At 49.4% G+C, this 21,878-nt stretch overlaps 2 protein-coding genes across 3 annotated transcripts in view; both read right to left on the bottom strand.

Annotated features, from left to right (window-relative positions):
* The window catches only part of SDR42E2 (short chain dehydrogenase/reductase family 42E, member 2), a 30,781-nt gene extending 20,213 nt beyond the window's left edge, over positions 1-10,568 (bottom strand). Inside the window, exons 1-6 of one of the 2 annotated variants that reach the window (XM_015125776.3) lie at positions 10,513-10,568; positions 7,200-8,087; positions 6,637-6,732; positions 4,174-4,231; positions 2,699-2,817; positions 1,049-1,124 (exon numbers count right to left, since the gene is read on the bottom strand). In XM_015125776.3, the coding sequence (XP_014981262.3) occupies positions 1,049-1,124; positions 2,699-2,817; positions 4,174-4,231; positions 6,637-6,732; positions 7,200-8,051 (1,201 nt within the window). In that variant the 5' untranslated portion in view covers positions 8,052-8,087; positions 10,513-10,568. Of the gene's footprint in view, positions 1-1,048; positions 1,125-2,698; positions 2,818-4,173; positions 4,232-6,636; positions 6,733-7,199; positions 8,181-10,512 lie in introns of those variants that run through there. The other variant, XM_077986470.1, reaches the window with a different exon arrangement.
* Positions 10,569-16,494: 5,926 nt separating this feature from the next.
* The window catches only part of VWA3A (von Willebrand factor A domain containing 3A), a 62,458-nt gene continuing 57,074 nt past the window's right edge, over positions 16,495-21,878 (bottom strand). Inside the window, 4 exon segments of the mRNA XM_015125775.3 lie at positions 16,495-17,296; positions 17,412-17,477; positions 17,664-17,761; positions 20,397-20,520. Coding sequence (XP_014981261.2) covers positions 17,426-17,477; positions 17,664-17,761; positions 20,397-20,520 — 274 coding nt within the window. The 3' untranslated portion in view covers positions 16,495-17,296; positions 17,412-17,425.

Genomic DNA, 21,878 nt, shown 5'->3' with positions numbered 1-21,878 from the left:
GTGGTGGCATGCACCTGTAGTCCCAGCTACTTGGGAGGCTGAGGTAGGAGAATCGCTTGAACCCAGGAGGCGGAGGTTGCAGTGAGCCAAGATCATACCATTGCACTGCAGCCTGGGTGACAGAGCAAGACTCCTTCTCAAAGAAAAAAAAAATAAGAGATTAAGAATTGTATTTTAAAGAAAAAAAAATAGCATGCAAAATAGGCCTGGCATGTAGTGTGCATTCAGGAAATATGGACTATTTGCATTCTATTATTACTCATCTATAACCAGAAGAGGCAATATAAAAAGGCAGCCAAGGCCAGGCATGGTGGCTTATGCCTGTAATCCCAGCATTTGGGAGTCCGAGGCAGGAAGATCACTTGAGGCCAGGAGTTTGAGACCAGCCTGGACGACATCGTGAGACCCCATCTCTACAAAAAAAAATAGAAAATAAGCCTGGTGTGGTGGCACACACCTGCAGTTTCAGCCACCTGGGAGGCAGAGGCAGGAGGATTACTTAAGCCCAGGAGTTCGAGGCTGCAGTAAGCTATGATTGTGCCATTCCACTCCAGCCTGGGCAACAGAGCAAGACTCTATCTCTAGAACAAATAAGTAAATAAGACGGCCAAGGTAGACTCTTCTGGGAAGTTATTGAAGCTCGAGCCTTTGGGCCTCTCCCTTGCAAGGCCCCTTCAAAGTGTTATATCTCATTCCACACTCATAATTTGGCGCTCTTTTGTCTAAAGAGAGACCCTAAAGCTGGATCCACTCCTGTGCAGGAGAAAAGAGAGCCAGACCTGGGTTTGCTCAAGTCTCTTCACCACCTGACTGTGAACTATGTAAGGGCAGACACTGGGCCTGACTTCTGGGCTGTATCCCTGGCGGGGTGTAGCCACACAGCAGGTGTCCAGAATGTGCTGAATGATGAATGGGCGAGACCCTGGGAAACCATCCTTTGGGAGGAAGGTGAGCCTCAGTCACACGTTAGCATGAATCACACAGGTATTTTGGATGAGGCAGCAGTGGGCAGGTGCATTTGATATAAGCAGAGCCCCATGATACTCACCTGGGAGAGGCATCCCATTGGCCATGAGGGTCAATTGGTCGGCGATGGCTTTAGTTCGGGAGTAGTGGTCTATGTGCTGCCAGAGGCCGGGACAAACAGAACCACCAGAGAGGGTCAGCAATGCTGCTGGCAATGCTTGCCCAGCCTGGCCCAGCCCCAGGGCTGCACCTTCCCTTGGGACTCCCACTGGGATATGGCCAAGCCCCAAGCCCCATGGCCTTTCCTGTCCCCCGGGTGGGAGAACAGTGCATCTCCTTCCAGAGCCACAGGAGCAGAGGAGCACTGGGTTCGGAGCAGTAACAATGACTAGGCCCAACTCAGGGAGACTCCTGCCGGCTCCAGACACCTGTCCTTGCAAGGCTGATGCTGGACACACGCGGGATGAATTACCTACACATGGCTCTTTTGTGTTCACATGGCATTTTCACATTGGTTAAATTATTTCCTGCTCTGCACAACCCCATGGCAGTAGTGTTACCATGCTGGGATGAAGAAACAGAGGTTTTTCTGGGTGCAGTGGCTCATGACTGTAATCCCAGCACTTTGGGAGGCCCAGGAGGGAGGATTGATTGAGCCCAGGAGTTTGAGACCAGCCTGGGCAACACAATGAAACCTGTATCCACTAAAAATACAAAAGTTAACTGGGCGTGGTAGTCCCAGCTACTGGGGAGGCTGAGGCAGGAAAATCACTTGTACCGGGGAGGTGGAGGTTGCATTTAGCTGAGATCCTGCCACTGCACTCCAGTCTGAGTGACAGAGCAAAGCAAGACCTTGTCTCAAAACAAAACAAAACAAAACAAAACAAAACAAAACAAAAACCACCTGTAATCCCAGCACTTTGGGAGGCTGAGGCTGGCAGATCATGAGGTCAGGAGATGGAGAACATCCTGGCCAACATGGTGAAACCCTGTCTCTACTAAAAATACAAAAATTGGCTGGTCGTGGTGGTGTGCACCTGTAATCCCAGCTACTTGGGAGGCTGAGGCAGGAGAATCCCTTTAACCTGGGAGGTGGAGGTTGCAGTCAGCCAAAATCGCGCCACTGCACTCCAGCCTCGTGACAGAGTGAGACTCTGTTTCAACAAAAAGAAAAAAAGCCGGGCGTGGTGGCTCACGCCTGTAATCCCAGCACTCTGGGAGGCCGAGGCAGGCGGATCATGAGAGGTCAGGAGATACCGACCATCTTGGCTAACACGGTGAAACCCTGTCTCTACTAAAAATACAAAAAATTAACCGGACGTGGTGGTCGGCGCCTGTAGTCCCAGCTACTCGGGAGGCTGAGGCAGGAGGATGCCGTGAACCCGGGAGGCAGAGGTTGCAGTGAGCTGAGATGGTGCCACTGCACTCCAGCCTGGGCGACAGAGCGAGACTCCGTCTCAAAAAAAAAAAAAAAAAAAAAAGAAAAAGTAAAAAAACAACAAAAAAACAAAACAGAGGCTCAAAGGGCTTAAGTGATTTGCTCAGGGTCAGGGTCACATGGGTAGAATGTGGCCAGGTTGGGGAGTGCTGATGCCAGCCAGTTTTGGGGGCCCCTTCCTGTTAGGACGCATCCTGAGTTGTGAAACCAATCTTGGCTTCCACCCATTCCTACCCTCTGAGCTGTGGGTCCCCGGCCCTCAGGCCCCGCCCACCTCTCCCGGAAGACAGGTACCTCATCCAATGGGAAATATGGCACGGAGTCCTCATCGCCCTGCTCTATGGGCTTCCCGCCAAATGCAACGTTGACAGTGCTGGTATAGATGAGCCTCGGAACCCGCTGGCGAACACAGACTGCAGCAGCAGGTGCACATAGCAACAAATACACACACACACGTGCAAAGACACAGACACACACACGGGACACATGGGACACATGTGAGCACGGAGTCGGCTAAGGAGGTGCCATGCAGATCTCCACCAAGTTTTCAATGCACAACTTGGACCCCCGAGACCCTCCCAGAATCTACAGCTGTTCAGGAGGGAAGAGTCTTCTGCCCTTCACTTAGGGTGCGGTCAAGTTCCTGCTCTGTGGGCCTCTGGGAGCCAGGCCTGCTCTTTATTCTTTCTCACTGTGGCTTGGACCCCTGGGCTACCTTGCCAGAGACAGGTCAGAAGAAGGTCTCACTGGATGGAGACATAGAAAAAGGCACTCTAGAATCAGAGACATATGGGATAAGGCAGGACATGCCCAGGCAGCCCACACATGGGTCTTCGATTTTGGTGCTTCAGCAACTTTTTATTGATTGATTGATTGATTGATTGAGATGGAGTTTCACTCTTGTTGCCCAGGCTGGAGTGCAATGGCGCAATCTTGGCTCACCACAACCTTCGCCTCCCGTGTTCAAGTGATTCTCCTGCCTCAGCCTCCCCAGTAGCTGGGATTACAGGCATACGCCACCACGCCCTGCTAATTTTGTATTTTTAGTAGAAACAGGGTTTCTCCGTGTTGGTCAGGCTAGTCCCGAACTCCCGACCTCAGGTGATCCGCCTGCCTCGGCCTCCCAAAGTGCTGGGATTACAGGCATGAGCCACCACGCCCAGCCTTATTTATTTATTTTTAAATTTTATTTATTTATTTATTTATTTTGAGACGGAGTTTTGCTCTCATTACCCAGGCTGTAGAGCAGTGGTGCTATCTCGGCTCACTGCAACCTCTGCCTCTCAGATTCAAGCGATTCTCCTGCCTCAGCCTTCCAGGTAGCTGGGACTGCAGGCACCTGCCACCACGCCTGGCTATTTTTTTGTATTTTTAGTAGAGGTGGGGTTTCACCATTTTGGCCAGGCTGGTCTCGAACTCCTGACCTCAGGTGATCCACCCCTGTCGGCCTCACAAAGTGCTGGGATTACAGGCGTGAGCCACCGTGCCCAGCCAGCTTCGGCAACTTTTCTTTTTCCATCCACTAAGCCCTCAGAGGTAACTCTGGTCCCCACGTTCCCAGACATGCTAAGACCACACTGACACACTCATGCGGGGCCCTGGGCAGGTCTGCAGTGCACAAGGGATGTGCTGCCCCCAGGCCCTCCCATTGATGGCAGGAGGGCCCCACCTCTGTCTCCCAGCCCTACACCCTGGGAGCCGGGCCTGCAGCAGGAGAAGGGAGAGAGGGCGAGATGCACAGCAGGTCATACCTGGTTCTGAGCACCTACCATCAATCACTAGTTTGGTGCCTCCGACATTTATAGACTCAATCTGCTCTTTCTGCAGCTAAAAGACAAGACAGGTGAGAAAGTCATGGTGCTACCCATGCCTTCTTGCTGAGGCTGGAAGGCTGCGCTTGGGGTCAGGTGGGACGGGGCAGCAGGATGTTCACCTCAGAGACAGGGATCCCGAAGGCCCACCTGGAGTGTGGGTGCCTGGCTCTGCCACCATCTTCCTGGGTGGCCAGGGAAGGTTCTGCCCCCACATCTGGCCCTCAGCAACCTAATCTGTAAAGTGAGGGCCAACCTCCTCCCCTGGGTGCTGGGCAGGACTCAGTAAGACACTTGAGAGGACCTGGTACAATCCCTGGCACAGAAGACAGGCTCAGAACCTGCTCTCAAAGCCTCAGTTTCCCTATCTGTAAGGTGGACATGGTAATATGGGCTGGGCCCTCATGAGGGAGCTGGGGTGTGAAAAACAAAAACTAGGCGGCTATGAGGGCTCCTATGGGCCAGGGACAGGGCGAGAGCTTCCCGATCCACGATCTCATTTAATTCTCATCACACCAGGAGATGAGCTCCATGCTTATTTTTAAGCTATATTTATTATTATTTTTTTTGAGATGGAGTTTAGCTCATGTTGTCCAGGGTGGAGTGCAGTGGTGCAGTCTTGGCTCACTGCAACCTCTGCCTCCTGGGTTCAAATGATTCTCCTGCCTCAGCCTCCCAAGTAGCTGGGATTCCAGGCATGCACCACCATGTCCGGCTAATGTTTTTGTCTTTAGTAGAGATGGGGTTTCATCACGTGGGTCAGGATGGTCTCAAACTCCTGACCTCAGGTGATCCACCTGCCTTGGCCTCTCAAAGTGTTGGGATTACAGGCATGAGCCACTGCGTCCAGCCTATATTTATTCTCTTAAAAAATTGTGGCCAGGCGTGGTATCTCATGCCTGTAATCCCAGCACTTTGGGAGATCAAGGCAGGTGGATCACTTGAGGTCAGGAGTTTGAGACCAGCCTGAGCAACATGGCAAAACCCCATCTCTACTAAAAATACAAAAATTAGCCAGGTGTGGTGGCGTGTGACTGTAATCTCAGCTACTCAGGATAATTGATTGAATCTGGGAGGTGGAGGCTGCCGTGAACCGAGATCGCACCACTGCACTCCAGCCTTGGAGACAGAGTGAAACTCTGTCTCATAAATAAATAAATAAATAAAAATAATAAAATTTACTTTTATTATTTTTAAATAGAGATGGGGTCTCATTATGTTGCCCAGACTGGTCTCGAACTCCTGGGCTCAAGCAATCCTCCCACCTTGGCCTCCCAAAGTGCTGGGATTACAGGTGTGAGCCACCATGCCTGGCTCTATATTTATTCTTGTTGCGGCTGTTTTTGTTTCATAGGCAACACGATCAAGGTTAAAAAGAATTCAAATAGTAAAATGGGTGTATGGTGAAAAAGAAGTTTCCCTCCCACTCCTGATTCCAAATCTTCCTTTTCCCTCCCCAGAGGCAGCCACTGTTAAATTTCCAGTGTTTCTCGAGATAATCTGTTCTCGTTAATATCAGCATATAAGCATGTGTGAGTACAGAAATAAACAGTTTCTTTAGCTTTTTTTGGAAACAAACAGGAGAATGCCAAACACTGCTTTGCACCTTGGAAACTGTTTTTTTAATCTGCACACTTTGAGTTACCTCTTTCTTTTGAATGGCTGCATAGAATTTGACTGTAAAACACAATTTATTTAAATAGTCCTCAACTGATGGGTTATTTCTGGTGTTTTGTTATTAAAAACAATGCTGCAAATACACAAATGAGTGTAATTTCTGAGGCAACGGGTGTATGTATGTTTTGGTGGATACTATTACATCGCTCTCTGAAGAGGTTGTGTTATTACTAATAGCAATATCCTCACTTTCCAGATGATGAAAGAGGATCAGAGAGGTTAAGTAAACTTGCCCTAGATAACACAGTTATGAAATGGCAGAACTGGGGCCGGGTGCAGTGGCTCATGCCTGTAATCCCAGCACTTTGGGAGGCCAAGGCAGGTGGATCACCTTAGGTCAGGAGTTTGAGACCAGCCTGGCCAACATGGTGAAATCTCGTTTCTACTAAAAATACAAAAATTAGCTGGGCGTGTTGGTGGTACCTGTAATCCCAGTTACTCGGGAGGCTGAGGCAGGAGAAGCACTTGAACCTGGGAGATGGAAGTTGCAGTGAGCTGAGATTGTGCCACTGCACTCCAGCCTGGGTGACAGAGTGAGACTCGGTCTCAAAAAAACAAAAACAAAAAACAAACCCAAATGGCCGAACTGGTATTTGGTCTCATGGATGCAGGATGCAGGGTGGGAGTAGCCCAAGTCCTTCCTACAGCAGGTGAAGCATGATAGGGAATGCATGGGCCTGAGGGCAGAGCCAGGACTGGAACCCTACTCTGTCTAACTCTAGGTGTTATGTGTGAGAAGCCCACCTTCTCAGCCCCAGACATTCCATAGGAAGCCATGTGGAAGACACAGTCCACCCCTTTGAAGGCACGGTACAGGGCTTCTTCATCTCGGACGTCAGCCTGCACCAGAGGAAAGAGATGAGGGAAGGGGGTCCAAGTCCAAGGCAAGAGATAACACCTCTGCACCTTGCCTCCTCTCAGAGCTGGCCTCCTGACCCAGCCCAGGCTAAGCCTCTGTAGCATCAGGAAAGGCTGGTGGGGAAGGATTCACTAAATGATCCTACAGGGCACTGTGAGCATCATCCCCTGCTCATTCATCACACTCTCTAGGTCACAGGGGCTGTGCTAGGTTTATGTGTACTGTTTCATCAACTCCCAAAGAGACCCTGTGAAGTAGGTGTTAGTTACTATTGTCCCCTTTCTGTGACCACAGCTGCCCAGCTGGTAGCACTGGAGCCAGAGCTATAGCTCAAACAGTCTGGCTTCAGGGTCTGTGCCCCTAAACCCCACACCACAGGTTTCACATCAAACACTGGTTCCTGAGCATCACCACCACCCCAGTCTATTAAGACCCTTGTCCCTTGTACCTGGATGAACTCGGTTTCCGGGGACAGTTCCCACTGGGGTCTGCGGCGATCAAGCAGAATGACAGGAGTGCCACTCTTGGCCAGGTGGGATCCCAGGCTAAAGCCCAGGTAGCCTCCTCCTCCAGTCACCAGAACCTTCTGCCTGGCAACCTTTGTGGGTTTGGCTTGAGTCTTCTGCTGCGGCGCTGGTGTTGGGGTTGTTGTTGACTCTTTGGGTTTGGGCCCAGTCCCAGACCCCTGTCTGGGCCCAGGTCCTAGCTCTGGCTCAGGTGTAGACCCAGCTCCTGGCCCAGGTACCGATCCAGCTCCTGGCCCAGGTACTGACCCAGCTTCTGGCCCAGCTCCTAGACCGTGTCCCAACCCAGCTCCTAGACCAGGTACAGACCCAGATCCTGGCCCAGGTGCAGACCCAGCTCCTAGACCAGGTCCAGAACCAGCTCCTGGCCCAAGTATAGACCCAGCTCCTGGCCCAGGTATAGACCCCACTCCTAGACCAGGTATAGACCCAGTTCCTGGCCCAGGTACAGACCCAGCTCCTAGACCAGGTATAGACTCAGCTCCTGGTCCAGGTACTGACCTAGCTCCTGGCCCAGGTCCTAGACCTGGTCCAGTCCCTGAAATAGCACCAGGCCTCGGAGCAACACCAGAACCCGCCTGAGGTCCTGGAATAGCTTTGGGCCCCAGTCCAGGCCCTGGAATGGCACCAGGCTTTGGTGCAGGCCCTGACTCAGACCCTAAACCAGATCTTGGACCTGAAACCTCTCCACAGGCCTGGCAGACGGGGCAGCTTTTCTCACCCTGGCCTGCAGCTTTGCAGGCCTCTGGGGAGGAGCCTGGGGGGTTGGACTTCATCCTCTACTGAGCCATGCAGACCCAGAAACCGACCACCTGTGGGAAAAAAGTAGAAGAAAGAATGCTCTAGAATCGTTTCACGTCACATAGATTATTAGACCTCTAGGACTGAGGGGAGCTCCAGGTGGAAATTAGAGACTTTCTGAGTTCCCAGGGAACCTGTCCCTTTCAGAATCTCAAGAATCTCCAGTGGGGGCCTGGCGCGGTGGCTCACACCTGTAATCCCAGCACTTTGGGAGGCCGAGGCGGGCGAATCACTTGAGGCCAGGAGTTGGAGACCAGCATGGCCAACATGGTGAAACCCTGTCTCTACTGAAAATGCAAAAATTAGCTGGGTGTGGTGGGGCACACCTGTAATCCCAGCTAGGAGACTGAAGCACAAGAATTGCTTGAACCCAGAAGGCAGAGGTTGCAGTGAGTTGAGATGGTGCCACTGCACCCCAGCCTGCGCAATAGAGTGAGACTCAATCTCAAAAAATAAAAAAATAAAAAATAAAAAATCTCCAGTGTGGCTGCTGTCCTTTGCACAGAGTCAGAGACAAGGCAGCCAAGACTTGAGTTTTAGAGCTAGGGAAATTGAGGCCCAAAGTCACACTGTGTGACTGAGGTTGACATTAAGCATTCCTGACTTCTCTACCAGTTTCTTAAAATTCCAGTTTCCATGGAGCACCGAAGGAAGACAGGGCAAATCATCCAGCGGGAACCTCACCAGAATGGGAGGTGGCTGCTTTCTGACTGGGGAGATGGGGAGGGCCTTCTGGAAGAGGAGGAAGAGAAAGAGGAGGAGGAGGAGAATCCACATGGATCCAAAAGGACTCTGCACCCTGGAAACTTGTACATGACTCCAAGTGCTGTGCCTGTCCCCACCCTGACACCTGCCGCCTCTGGTCCTCCCAGGTCCAATAGTAGTGTGGGTGGCTGGTACCACAGGGTCTGCCCAATCCCTCTGCAGGCTTTAGGTTCTGGTCTATGGGTCTAGGGGGACAGCATTGAGGATCCTGTTCTTTGCAGCCTCAGACTACTTATTTTCTCTGTCGCCTAGGCTGGAGTGCAGTGGCGCAATCATAGCTCACTGCAGCCTCAACCTTCCCTGCTCAAGTGATCCTCCCATCTTAGCCCCCGAAGCAGCTGGGAATACAGGTGCATGCTACCATGCCTGGTAAGTTTTTGCATTTTCAGTAGAGATGGAGTTGTTCACCATGTTGGCCAGGCTGGTCTTGAACTCCTGACCTCAAGTGATCCTCCCACCTCAGCCTCCCAAAGTTCTGGAATTACAGGTGTGAGCCACCGTACCTGGCTCCCTAGATCTTTTTTAGATTTTTGAGACAGTCTCACTCTGTTGCCCAGGCTGGAGTGCAGTGGTGTGATCTTGGCTCACTGCAACCTCCATCTCCTTGGCTCAAGTAATTCTCCTCCCTCAGCCTCCCCAGTAGCTGGGACTACAGGCACGCACCACTACACCTGACTAATTTTTGTATTTTTAGTAGAGATGGGGGTTCCACCATGTTGGCCAGGCTGGTCTTGACCTCCTGGCCTCAAGTGATCCGCCTGCCTCGGCCTCCTAAAGTGCTGGGATTACAGGCATGAGCCACCGCGCCCAGTCCATTCATGGGTTTAATGAGAGAGAATGCAAATCATCATGGAGGAGGGGCCTAAATCCCCCAGAGGGAGAGGAGAGGATGCAGCCAGTAGCAAGCCCTCCTCTTATACTCAGGCCCAGAGGACTCTGTTCTGGGGAAGGGTCTATGCGATCAGAGTTGACTTTCTACCCTAAGGGGATGCCTTTTGTGGCAAAAGCTGGACTCAGCCTTGGGTACTCACTTGTTGGGGTGTGCCCTTGGGTAACAGCCTTAAAACCTCACTGTACCTCAGTAGGCACAACTGCGAATGGACCCAAATATTTCTGGCTGCTCTGGCTCCTCACAGGGTGGTCATGAGAAAACAGACGCCAGAATGCCTTGCAAGGCTAGATTGCAAAGCTCCAGGAGGATTTCATTCCCTGGAGTGTCCCAGCACCTAGAACAGTGCCTGGCACAAAGCAGGCGGCCAGCGAATGCTGCTGGGTGAACAAAATCTCTGGGGCATATTCGCGATCTGGCCGTGCTATGGTCGCGCGCCAGACCCACCCCGGACATGGCTGCACTCATTCTTTTGGAAGTTCAGTGAAGTACAGGCTATGGTTCCCATTACCCAGAGGTGGAAACTGAGGCCCAGAGAACATGAGGAAACTTTGATGGAGTCACAGACAATGTCTCCGCCGGAATCCAGGTCGATGGGGACCCCAAAAGCAGGTTTGGTGGAAGGAACTGGCAAAAGGGTGGGGATCATCAGGGACTGACCCTAGGCGCGCTGGGCTCGCGGGCAGCTCGAGGGTGGGGATCCCTCCCCTCTTGTCCCCCTCACCCTCTCTGTCCTGCCCGTACCTGCGTCCTTCCCTGGCCCGCGTCCGGGCTTCGCTCACCTGGCCCGGGCTCCCGCGGCGCTGCGCTGCGTGCTCCCCGCGCTGCGCCAGACTCCGCGCCGCCAGGGCCACCGGGCCATCTCCTCCTCCAGAGGGGGCAGAACGGGGCGGAGCGTGGCATCCGGACCGCCCCCCGCCTGCTCCTCTGCACCCGGCGGGGAGCACCTGCATTCTCTCAGGTAGAGACCCGCAGGCTCTCATAGAGGGGAAACTGAAGCCAGTAGGGCCGGGATGGGCAAAATGGTCCACGGTTCTGGTGGGAAAACACACAAAGGCCCTGCGTGCCGGGCTCTGTCCTGCCGGCCAAGTCGTCCTAGAACCCCAAGAAAAAGGGTTTTATCTATATCTAGGAGCAGAATTGCTGGGTCATACGATTACTCTGTGTTTAGAGAAGAACGGCCAAACTGTTCTCTAAAGTAGCTGCACCATTTTACAACCCTACCAGCAGTGTATAGGGTTCCAAGATTTCCACATCCTTACCAACACTTATAATCTATGTTTAAAATTTTAACTATTCTGTTGGGTGTGAAGTGGGGTCTCATTGTGGTTTCATTTATATTTCCTGATAGCTAATGCTGCTGAACATGTTTTCATGTGCTCATTGGCACATTGATGTGTTTTCTTTGGAGAAGTGTCTGTTCAAATCCTTTGCTCATTTTCAGCTGAGTTATTTGTTGATTTTTAAGAGTTATTTGTATATTCTGGATATAAATCCCTCATCAGATGAATGATTTGCAAATATTTAAACAAAAAGAAAAAAAACCAAAAAAGTTCTTCTATCATCCATCCTTCCACCTATCCATCAAATCTTCCATCCATCCATCCTTCCACCTATCCATCCATCCTTCCACCTATCCATCCATCCTTCCACTTATCCATCCAACCTTCCATCCATCCATTCTTCCACCTATCCATCCATCCTTCCACCTATCCATCCAACCTTCCATCCATCCATCCTTCCACCTATCCATCCAACCTTCCATCATCCATCCTTCCACTTATCCATCCAATCTTCCATCTGTCTGTACTTCTACCTGTCCGTCCAGCTTTCCATCTATCTGTATTTCCACCTGTCCATACGACCTTTCATCCATCCATTCTTCCACCTGTCCATCCAACCTCCTGTCATCTATCCTTCCACCTATCCATCCAAACTTCCATCCATCCAACCTTCCACCCATCTAATTCATCCCATATATCTTTCTTTTCTTCCTTTGACCCATCTATCTACTCTTCCTGTCTTGCAATCTTTCACTCATCTCTGTTGATTTATGCATCAATCACATCATTCTACTTTTGATGGATGCTTCTTCAGTGCTGGATAATATCACCCTTTGAAAACTCATGTTCAGCTGGGTGTGGCTCATGCCTGTAATCCCAGCACTTTGGGAGGCTGGGGTGGGCAGATCACTTGAGCCTAGGAGTTTGAGACCAGCCTGGGCAACATGGTGAGAGCCCATCTCTATGAAAAAATACAAAAAAATTAGCCAGGCATAGTGGTATGTGCCTGTAGTGCCAGCTACTTGGGAGGCTGAGGCAGGAGGATCACCTGAGCCCGGGAGGTAGAGGCTATGGTGGGCTGTGATTGCACCACTGCAATCTTACTGCTGGAAAGCTCAGGCAATGGAGTGAGATCCTGTCTCAGTAAAAGAAAACTCATGTTCAAGTGGTGGTATTGGAGGGTCAGGCTTGTGCCCAAGAGCTCACAACTGCTGTAATGGAGCCACAGGGGCCGAGAGCAGCAAGGGCTGGTCACTTTGCTCTGAAAAGGGCAACTGAAAAAGCCTCCACCCATACAACACCCTTTGTGGGCACAGGTGTGGGGAAGAGAAAAACAAAATCTTAGTCTGCATGTTGTATGAGCCAGATAGTAAGAGATCTTGCTTAATCCTCACAACTCTGTTTTAGCTCAATTTTAGAGACAGGGAAACAGGTTCAGAAAAGGGGCTCCAAATGTGGTGGGGAAAGCCATGGGGTCTGTCCTGGATTTAAATCTTAGCTTTGCCACTTCCTTGCTGTGTGTCTTTGAGCACCTACGAGGCTCAGTTTCCTCATCTGTAAACTGCAAATGATGTGCACTTAATAGTTGCGATGCTGTGAGGTTTATGACTAACATGCTTTATGCAAAATGTTGAGCATGGTGCTGGCTCAATCAGTGCACAAACAATGGTAGCTGTTCTTCTCATTACATGGGAAGTTGGGATTTGAACCTAGGTCCTGTCCTTCCCCACTTCATAAGCCATGTGTCTGGTCCAGCCTTCCATTCATAAAGGCCAGCCTCTTCTCCCACCAACAGGGTCAGAGAACTCACATTCCCCGGTACCAGCTCCTGATATTGTCTTGCAAAGAGAAGCATAATTTATATTTGTGATGGGTTGAATTGTGTTCTTCACAAAATTCATATGTGGAAGTCCCAATCCCACGTACTTAACCCTAACTCTGCAAATAGAGTCATTGCAGATGTAATGAGTTAAGGTCATAGTGGAGTAACGTGGGCCCCTACTCAGTATGACTGGTGCTCTTATAAAGAGGGGAAATTTGGACAGAGACATGCACATAGGGAGAATTTCATGTGAGGACTGGAGTTATGCTGCCCAAAGCCAAGGAACTACCAGAATGGAGAAGTCTGGAATGGATCCTTCCCAGTGTCTTCAGAGGGAGCATGGCCCTGAGGGCACCTTAATCTTGAACTTCCAGCTTCCAGAACAATAAGACAATAAATTTCCATTGTTTCATCCACACAATTTGTGGTACTTTGTTATGACAGCTCTAGCAAATGAATACAACCACCACAGGCCCTTTTCTTTTTTTTTTTTTTCTTTTCTTTTCTTTTTTTTTTTTTTGAGACGGAGTCTCGCTCTGTCACCCGGGCTGGAGTGCAGTGGCCAGACCTCAGCTCACTGCAAGCTCCGCCTCCCGGGTTTACGCCATTCTCCTGCCTCAGCCTCCCGAGTAGCTGGGACTACAGGCGCCCGCCAACTCACCCGGCTAGTTTTTTTGTATTTTTTAGTAGAGACGGGGTTTCACCGTGTTACCAGGATGGTCTCGATCTCCTGACCTCATGATCCACCCGTCTCGGCCTCCCAAAGTGCTGGGATTACAGGCTTGAGCCACCGCGCCCGGCCTGGCCCTTTTCTCTGTATTTACAGGGGTGACCCAAAATGGCAGCTGTGCAAGATGGACCAGACTGAGAATAACCACGGCAGGGGCTGTGGTCACCACTGCCTTCCTGGACCCAGCACAGAATCTGGCCAAAGGAGGGTCTCATCAAGCCTTAGCAAGTGAGTTTCGTTTTTTTTTTTTTTGAGACAGAGTCTCTGTTACCAGGCTGGAGTGTAGTGGCACAATCTCAGCTCACTGCAACCTCCACCTCCCGGGTTCAAGCGATTCTCCTGACTCAGCCTCCGAGTAGCTGGGATTACAGGTGTCCACCACCACGCCTGGCTAATTTTTGTATTTTTGGTAGAGACAGGGTTTCTCCATGTTGGCCAGGCTGGTCTCGAACTCCTGGCCTTGAGCCATCTGCCTGCCTTGGTCTCCCTAAGTGCTGGGATTACAGGCATGAACCACCACACCTGGCCACAACTGAGTGTTTTTAAACAACTTGATGAATTTTTACTTATGTATACTTCAATGTAACTCCTACCTTGATCAAGATATATAATATTTTCAACATGCCAGATGTCCCCTTTGTGTTCCCCATCCCACAGGGTAACTACTATTTTGACTTCAGTCACCAATAAGGAATTTGGCTGGTTCTTGAACTTCATATAAATGACATTATACAGTATGTACTCTTTTGTGTCTGGTTTCTTTTGCCCAATATTATGAGACTGATGCATCTTGTTGAATATAGCTGTATAGATCATTCTTTTTTGGGGGCGGGCAGGGTTTCACTCTATTGCCCAGGCCGGAGTGTAGTGGCATGATCAAGGCTCACTGCAGCCTCAACCTCTCCTGGGCTCAGGTGATCCTTGCACCTCAGCCTCCTGAGTAGCTGGCACTACAGGCATGTGCTTCCAAGCCTGGCTAATTTTTGTATTTTTTGTAGGATGGGTTCTCACCATGTTACCTAGGCTACTCTCAAACTCCTGGGCTCAAGTCATCTACCTGCCTTGGTCTCCCAAAGTGCTGGGATTTCAGGTGTGAGCCACCATGTCAACTGTTCATTCTTTTTAAATTGATGCATAGTATTTCACTGTAAAATGTATCAGATTTTATTTGCACATTCTGCCACTGATGGACATTGGGTAGTTTCCAGTTTTGAGCTCTAATGAATAAGGCTGCTGGGAAAATCCTTATATGTCTTTTGTCTAACATATGCACTCATTACCCTTGGAGTGGAATTACTAGATCATAGAGTAGGCACATGTTTTACTTTAGTAGAAATTGCCAAATAGTCTTCCAAAGTTATTGAGTCAAATTACACGTCCCTACCCCAACCCCTACCCTAACTGGAATATGAGCGTTCCAACTGTTCCACATCTTGATATTGTAGTTCTTTGTTTTGTTTTGTTTTGTTTTTAGAGACAGGGTCTCATTCTGTTGTCCAGGCTGGAGTGCAATGGCCCTGTCTCAGCTCATTGCAACCTCTACTTCCCAGATTCAAGTGATTCTCATGTCTCAGCCTCCTGAGTAGCTGGAATTACAGGTGTGCACCACCATGCCCAGCTAATTTTTGTGTTTTTAGTAGAGATGGGGTTTCACTACGTTGGCCATGCTGGTCTCAAACTCCTGACTTCATGTGATCCGCCTACCTCGGCCTCCCAAAGTGCTGGGATTACAGATGTGAGCCATCACGCCTGACCATCTTGTTTTTTGTTTGTTTTTGTTTTTAAGAGACAGGGTCTTACTCTGTTGCCCAGGCTGGAGTGCAATGGCACAATCACAGCTCACTACAGTCTCAAACTCCTGGGCTTAACTGATCCTCATGCCTCAGCCTCCTGAGTAGCTAAAACTGCATGCATTGGGCCACCATGCCTGGCTAATTTGTTTTAAATTTTTGGAGACATGGGGTCTTGCTATGTTGCCCAGGCTGGTGTTGAACCCTTGGCATCAAGCAATTCTCCCATCTCAGCCTCGCAAAGTGTTGAGATTAGAGGCATGAGCCGCTGTGCCCAGCCCCAGTCTTTTTGATTTTAGTCATTCTAGTGGGATGTAGTGGCATCTCACTGTGGTTTTAATTTACATTTCCCTGGCAGGTAAGGCTGTTGAGCACCTTTTCATGTACCTATTGTCCATTTTAAAAATTGGATGGGCCGGGCGTGGTGACTTACGCCTGTAATCCCAGCACTTTGGGAGGCCAAGGTGGGTGGATCACTTGAGGTCAGGAATTTGAGACCAGCCTGGCCAACATGGTGAAACTCCGTCTCCACTAAAAATAAAAAGAAAAATAGCTGGGCGTGGTGGCAGGCGCTTGTAATTCCAGCTACGCTACTCGGGAGGCTGAGGCAGGAGAATCGCTTGAACCCGGGAGGTGGAGGTTGCAGTGAGCCAAGATTGTGCCACTGCACTCCAGCCTGGGCAAAGAGAGTGAGACTCTATAAAAAAAAAAAAAAAAAAAAAATTGGGATGGGCTAGGCATGGTGACTCATGCCTGTAATCCCAGCACTTTGGGAGGCCAAGACAGGCAGATCCCCTGAGATCAGGAGTTCAAGACCAGCCTGGCCAACATAGTGAAACCCTGTCTCTACTAAAAATACAAAAATTAGCCGGGCATGGTGGCAGGCCCCTGTAGTTCCAGCTGCTCAGGAGGCTGAGGCAGGAGAATCGCTTGAACCTGGGAGGTGGAGGTTGCAGTGAGCCGAGATTGTGCCACTACACTCCAGCCTGGGCAACAGAGCAAGACTCCATTTCAAAAAAAAAAAAAAATTGGAATTTTATCTTTTTCTTATTGAAATCCTTTATATAGTATGGTATGAGTCTTTTAATAAAGTTCTATGTCACTAAAAACTTACAAACACACACATACGCCAATGATCATTTCAAACAGTTAAAGTCATGTTGATCCTATTAGTGGAATAAAAGTAATTGTTTTTAATTTTGGAAAATGACCCCGGATGAGCAGCCTTCACTTCAGTTTGGCTGGGCAGGGATGGAGAGTGGTGGCGAGGCTCACTTGTTTCTTCTTCCTCCAGGATGGGCTGACTGTGACTCTGCATTAGCCTGTGATGGACCAGGGTGGAGACCACCCCATCAGCTGCTTTCCAGAGCTGGACTCCCACAGCTCAGCCGCCTGCTCACTGTTCACCATGTGTCTCCCATGTGGCAGCTTCTGGGGACCTGCAGATCCTGGGACAGCAGTCTCATCCCAAGGGAGCTCACGGTCAAGGAGAAGAGCTAGATCAGCGAGGAAGGTGGCATGACATGGAGTGCTGAGTGCGAGAGTTCTGCGTGGTCAGGATGCTGCCAGAGAAAGACTGGAGGCCCCTGGCTCTAGATGGGTCCCAGGGAGCTAATGTCATTTGAGCTGTGCCTTGATGGGTGAGCAGGAGTCTCTGGGCAGAGGAGGCAAGAAGCACCGTTCAGGCAGGGGGTTGGTTTAGGGCTTCCCAGAGAGGGACAGTCTAGTGGCTGGAGAGTAGGGTGTGTTGCGGGACAGGGCTTGAGAGTTAGATTATACCCAGGAATGGCCTCTCACACAAAAGACAGAGACTTTCCTTCCTCAGCTTCCAGGGAGTCCTGGTACCAGGAATCGTGTTCCCTGCGGGTCACAGCATTCCACCCCATCCTGCCCTCTGGGCCGGGATTTGCTCAGTAAGTGGTCCTTTGTAGGATGACATTTCTGTTTAGAGGAATCATTATTTTTTAACCAAAGTTATTATCGACCACAAAACAGAGCATGCCACTTGGTGCTTAGTGCACACTCAGGCAGTGTGGGGTCTAGCCCCTCCCCTTACCTGAGAACACTTCTCTAGGAAAGAGTGACCTTTGGTTCTGCATCATTTTTCTTCTGGAGTTGGGATCTGGTGGGCACGAGATGAAGAAAGATGGTCTCCCTGGTGCCCAGATTTCTGGGCTGGCTGGGAGAAGCAGGGCAGGAACCCTTGGAGCAAGGGTACCATGATGGGTGCGGCCCTTCTAGATGGGGTCCGGGGTCTCCACGGGTTGTAGCCAAATGGCAGGCGGGAAAGGCTGCGTGAAGGGCATACCTGAAGGACTGGGCCTGCCAGAGGAAGCTTCTGGCCTTGGTGATCTCCTGGGCCAGCCTCCTTAAATCATCTCCTTCAAATGGTGGCAGCGTGGGATCCTTAAAAAGGGGAAGTGAGTGTGAAGTTTGATCCATTAAATAGATGCGAGCTGAAAATCCAAAATCTCAGAAAAAGCATTTTAGAGCTAATCACGTTCTGGCTTCCATCCAGTGCAGGAAATCTTGTGAGCCTCCGCTTGTATATCTCCAGGGACAGGAAGCTCACTACCTATCAAGACAGTCATTCTGCAAAGGGGACACTTTGAAATACGGTGTGTGAGAGTCAGTGTAGGGAGGGGACGGTGGCAAAGCAAGATAGTGTCAGAAATTGAGTGAAGGTGGCCCCACTCTGGGCCAGTGGAACAGAAGTGGCACAGGTTCCTTATCTCACCGCTATTCAGTAAAATCTCTTTAATCATTTTTTGCATTTCTTCTAGTAAAATAGATTCACGGGTATGCTTTTTATTTGGTTGATTTTAGACAGAGCCTTGCTCTGCTGTCCTGGCTGGAGGGCAGTGGCGTGATCATGGTTCACTGTAGCCTCAAACTCCTGGGCTCAAGCTATCCTCCCACTTCAGTCTCCCAAGTAGCTAGGACCACAGCCATCTGCTACCACACCTGGCTGAGACATGCTTTTTAAAAAATGTTAACGAATAAAATTTCACCACCTAGCCTTAAAAATACATCTTACCAATCCTAGCACTTTGGGTGGCTGAGGTGGGTGGATCACTTGAGGTCAGGAGTTTGAGACCAGCCTGGCCAATATGATGAAACCTCATCTCCAGTAAAAATATAAAAATTAGCTGGGTGTGGTGGCAGGCACCTGCAATCCTAGCTACTCAGGAGGATGAGACACGAGAATCACTTGAACCCAGGAGGCAGAGGCTGAAGTGAGCTGAGATTGCGCCACTGCACTCCAGCCTGGTGACACAGTGAGACTTCGTCTCAAAAAAAAAAAAAAAAAGAAAAAGAAAAAGAAAAAAACTACATGTCTCACAGTTCATAAGCCCTAAGAAAGAGAGGAAACCGTCCCTTCTGCCTGGCAGTAGTGGCACAGCAATCCCAGTCTGCATGCAAAAACAATTCAGAGAATCTGATTTGATAAGCTACTAAGCTGAGAGCCTTAAACATATCATCACTTGTTTTCCTGTATAATAAGGACACTTGGGTGAATATTCATTACTTTTACCAATTTGTTCTGTTCTCTGTATTATTTATGATACTTGTCCCTAGAAGAGCTAGTTGAACGAAGGAGTCATGTAAGGCTACCCAGACTTCAAAGATTATGCCAGCCGAGCCTGATGGTTCAGGCCTGTAATCCCAACACTTTGGGAAGCTTAGGCAGGAAGATTACTTAATCCCAGGAGTTTGAGATCAGCCTGGGCAACATGGTGAGATCCTGTTTCTACAAAAAATTAAAGAAATTATCTGGGCGTGGTGGTGCACCTGTGATCCCAGCTACTCCGGAGGCTGAGGTGGAAAGATTGCCAGAGTTCAGGAGGTAGAGGCTGTACTGAGCTGTGATTGCGCCACTACACTTTAGCCTGGGCAACGGAATGAGACCCTGTCTCAAAAAAAAAAAAAAAAAAATTATGCCATGTCCTGTGAAAGTAACCTTTAACCTCTGAAAAGAAATCTGGAATTCTGATTGGTTGTCTTACTTGATAATTTGTTGTCCTGGGAATGTTATCACTGGCAACATTGCATTCCTAAAAGGTATAAATATGTGCAGAATTTTCCTATTAAGTCAGAAGTAGATAATTGAAATCTATGACTTTACTAGATTTATTACTTCATAGATAACCTATGACTTTGCTAGATCTATTGCTTAACAGATAACTTGAATGTCTGTGTTTCAATGAATTGAACCCCAGAAGACACAAATATGCAGGAATTAAAGCACAAAGGTTAAGATCGTGGGTGTCTTGGGGCTGTAGCTATACCACTTCCTCTGACTTTAGTTTTTTTTGTTGTTGTTTGTTTTGAGATGGAGTCTTGCTCTGTCACTCAGGCTGGAGTGCAGTGGTGCAGTCTCGGCTCACTGCAACCTCTGTCTCCCAGGTTCAAGCAATTCTGCCTCAGCCTCTCGAGTAACTGGGATTACAGGTGCACACCACCATGCCCAGCTAATTTTTGTATTTTCAGTAGAGACGTCATTTCACCATGTTGGCCAGGCTGGTCTCAAACTCCTGACCTCAAGTGATCCATCCACCTCGGCCTCCCAAAGTGCTGAGATTACAGGTGTGCGCTACCATGCCCAGTTTTAGGTGTATTCTTAAACCTCGCTGGGCCTGCTGTTCATCTGTTAAATGGGTATAATATTAAAAGAGGTAATCTACATAAAGCCACATAAATTTCCAACACAGGCAAACTGGTCTGATCATCAGGAAATATAACAACACCCTCAAATCCTGCTTCTTTCCCAGTCTTGAGGAGAGTCAGCCTAAAAGGACAGTGGCAGGGAAACCCAATCCTTTTTAGTTAATATTTTGTCTCAACGAAAAGCAGAGATCTTTTTAGTCAGAAGGAAAACCCAGGACGGGCGTGGTGGCTCATGCCTGTAATCCTAACACTTTGGGAGGCCAAGGTGGGAGGTTCACTTGAGCCCAGGAGTTCAAGAAGGAAAACCCCATGCCTGTTGATATTTTATTGAGTTGTTTCAACAGAACTCATGTTCAGTGGCTCTGCAACTTACGTTTTCATTGATGAAGCCTTTGGTCAGCAGGCCGCACATTCTGGAGAGTGTGTCCTCACCCACAGGGCAGTGATAGCGTCCGCCGGTGAAGGAAGCCAGCTTTCTCAGGAACTCAACCGCCGCTCTGGAAGGAAGGGACAGAGGGCAGGTGGGGAGGCTGACTGACCAGCCTAGTTGGTGTGACTCCCCAGGTCCATGGGGAACTTAAGTCTGTGGGGCTTAGGAGAAATCAGCCTGGCAATGGGCGGTGGCTTGTGCCATGGAGACCACCATGAGAACACCAAAGGACACTTTCCCCACCAGTTTATGGATGGCTATAGCAACTGCTGCTGCTTGAGGGAAGAGGAGTCCCCGTGTTCCCCGTGTGAGTGTCGCCATCTAGCCTGGACCCCCTCAAACCACACAGCCCACACACTCCAGCCCCCATTTCTTCTTTTCTTTTTTGAGACAGAGTCTTAGTCTGTTACCTAGGCTGGAGTGATCTTGCATGATCTTGGCTCACTGCAACCTCCACCTCCCAGGTTCAAGCAATTCTCCTGCCTCAGCCTCCTGAGTAGCTGGGACTACAGGCGCTGGCCACCACACCAGGCTAATTTTTGTATTTTTTTAGTAGAGACGGGGTTTCGCCATGTTGGCCAGGCTGGTTTCGAACTCCTGACCTCAGGTGATCTGCCTGCCTTGGCCTCCCAAAGTGCTGGGATCACAGGTGTAAGCCATCGTGCCCAGCCTAGCCCCCATTTCTTTATGGGACACTTATCCAGTGCCTACTATGTGTTAGGCCTGTAAAGGACACATATTACACTTATGGGGCTTATGGTTTAGACCAAGAGATAAAATATGTCCCTATGTAGTCTGTTTTGCTAATAGTAAAGTTTTGATTTTTGAAGGTGCTGAGTCTTATCTGACATGTGTTCTTTTTCACATTTTTGTTTTGTTTTGTAGAGACAGAATCTTGCTATGATATCCAGGCTGGTCTCGAACTCCTGGCCTCAACTGATCCTCCCACCTCAGTCTCCCAAAGCACAGGGATTATAGGCATGAGCCATGGTGCCCAGTCATAACACATGTTCTATAGTGATCGTTTATAAAAATAACCATGATGAGGCTACATTAATATTTTTCTTTCTAGCTTTTCTCCTAAATGTCCCCTAAATACTCACAAATGTGATCCCAGGGAAGAGTAGGAGGGAGACTGTGACATGACTGTGTGAATCTCGTGCAAATGTGTTTCCAGGCTGGAGGAAGTCAGAGGGAAATGTCTGAATAAAGAGAGGGGTTTTCACCTGTGGTGTGACACCTGCTTGGGCCCTCTAGAAAAACAATGCTTCTCCTAATTTCTTTCTTTCTTTCTTTCTTTTTTTTTTTGACAGTCTCACTGTTGCCCAGGCTAGAATGCCATGGAGCAACCTCGGCTGGCTGCAACCTCTGCCTCCCTGGATCAAGCGATTCTCACGTCTCAGTCTCCTGAATAGCTGGGATTAC

Source organism: Macaca mulatta, chromosome 20, assembly GCF_049350105.2.
Source record: "Macaca mulatta isolate MMU2019108-1 chromosome 20, T2T-MMU8v2.0, whole genome shotgun sequence".
Classification (NCBI taxonomy): Eukaryota; Metazoa; Chordata; class Mammalia; order Primates; family Cercopithecidae; genus Macaca; species Macaca mulatta.
Note: the sequence above shows the minus strand (reverse complement) of the source record. Positions and strands in the feature narration are given on the sequence as shown.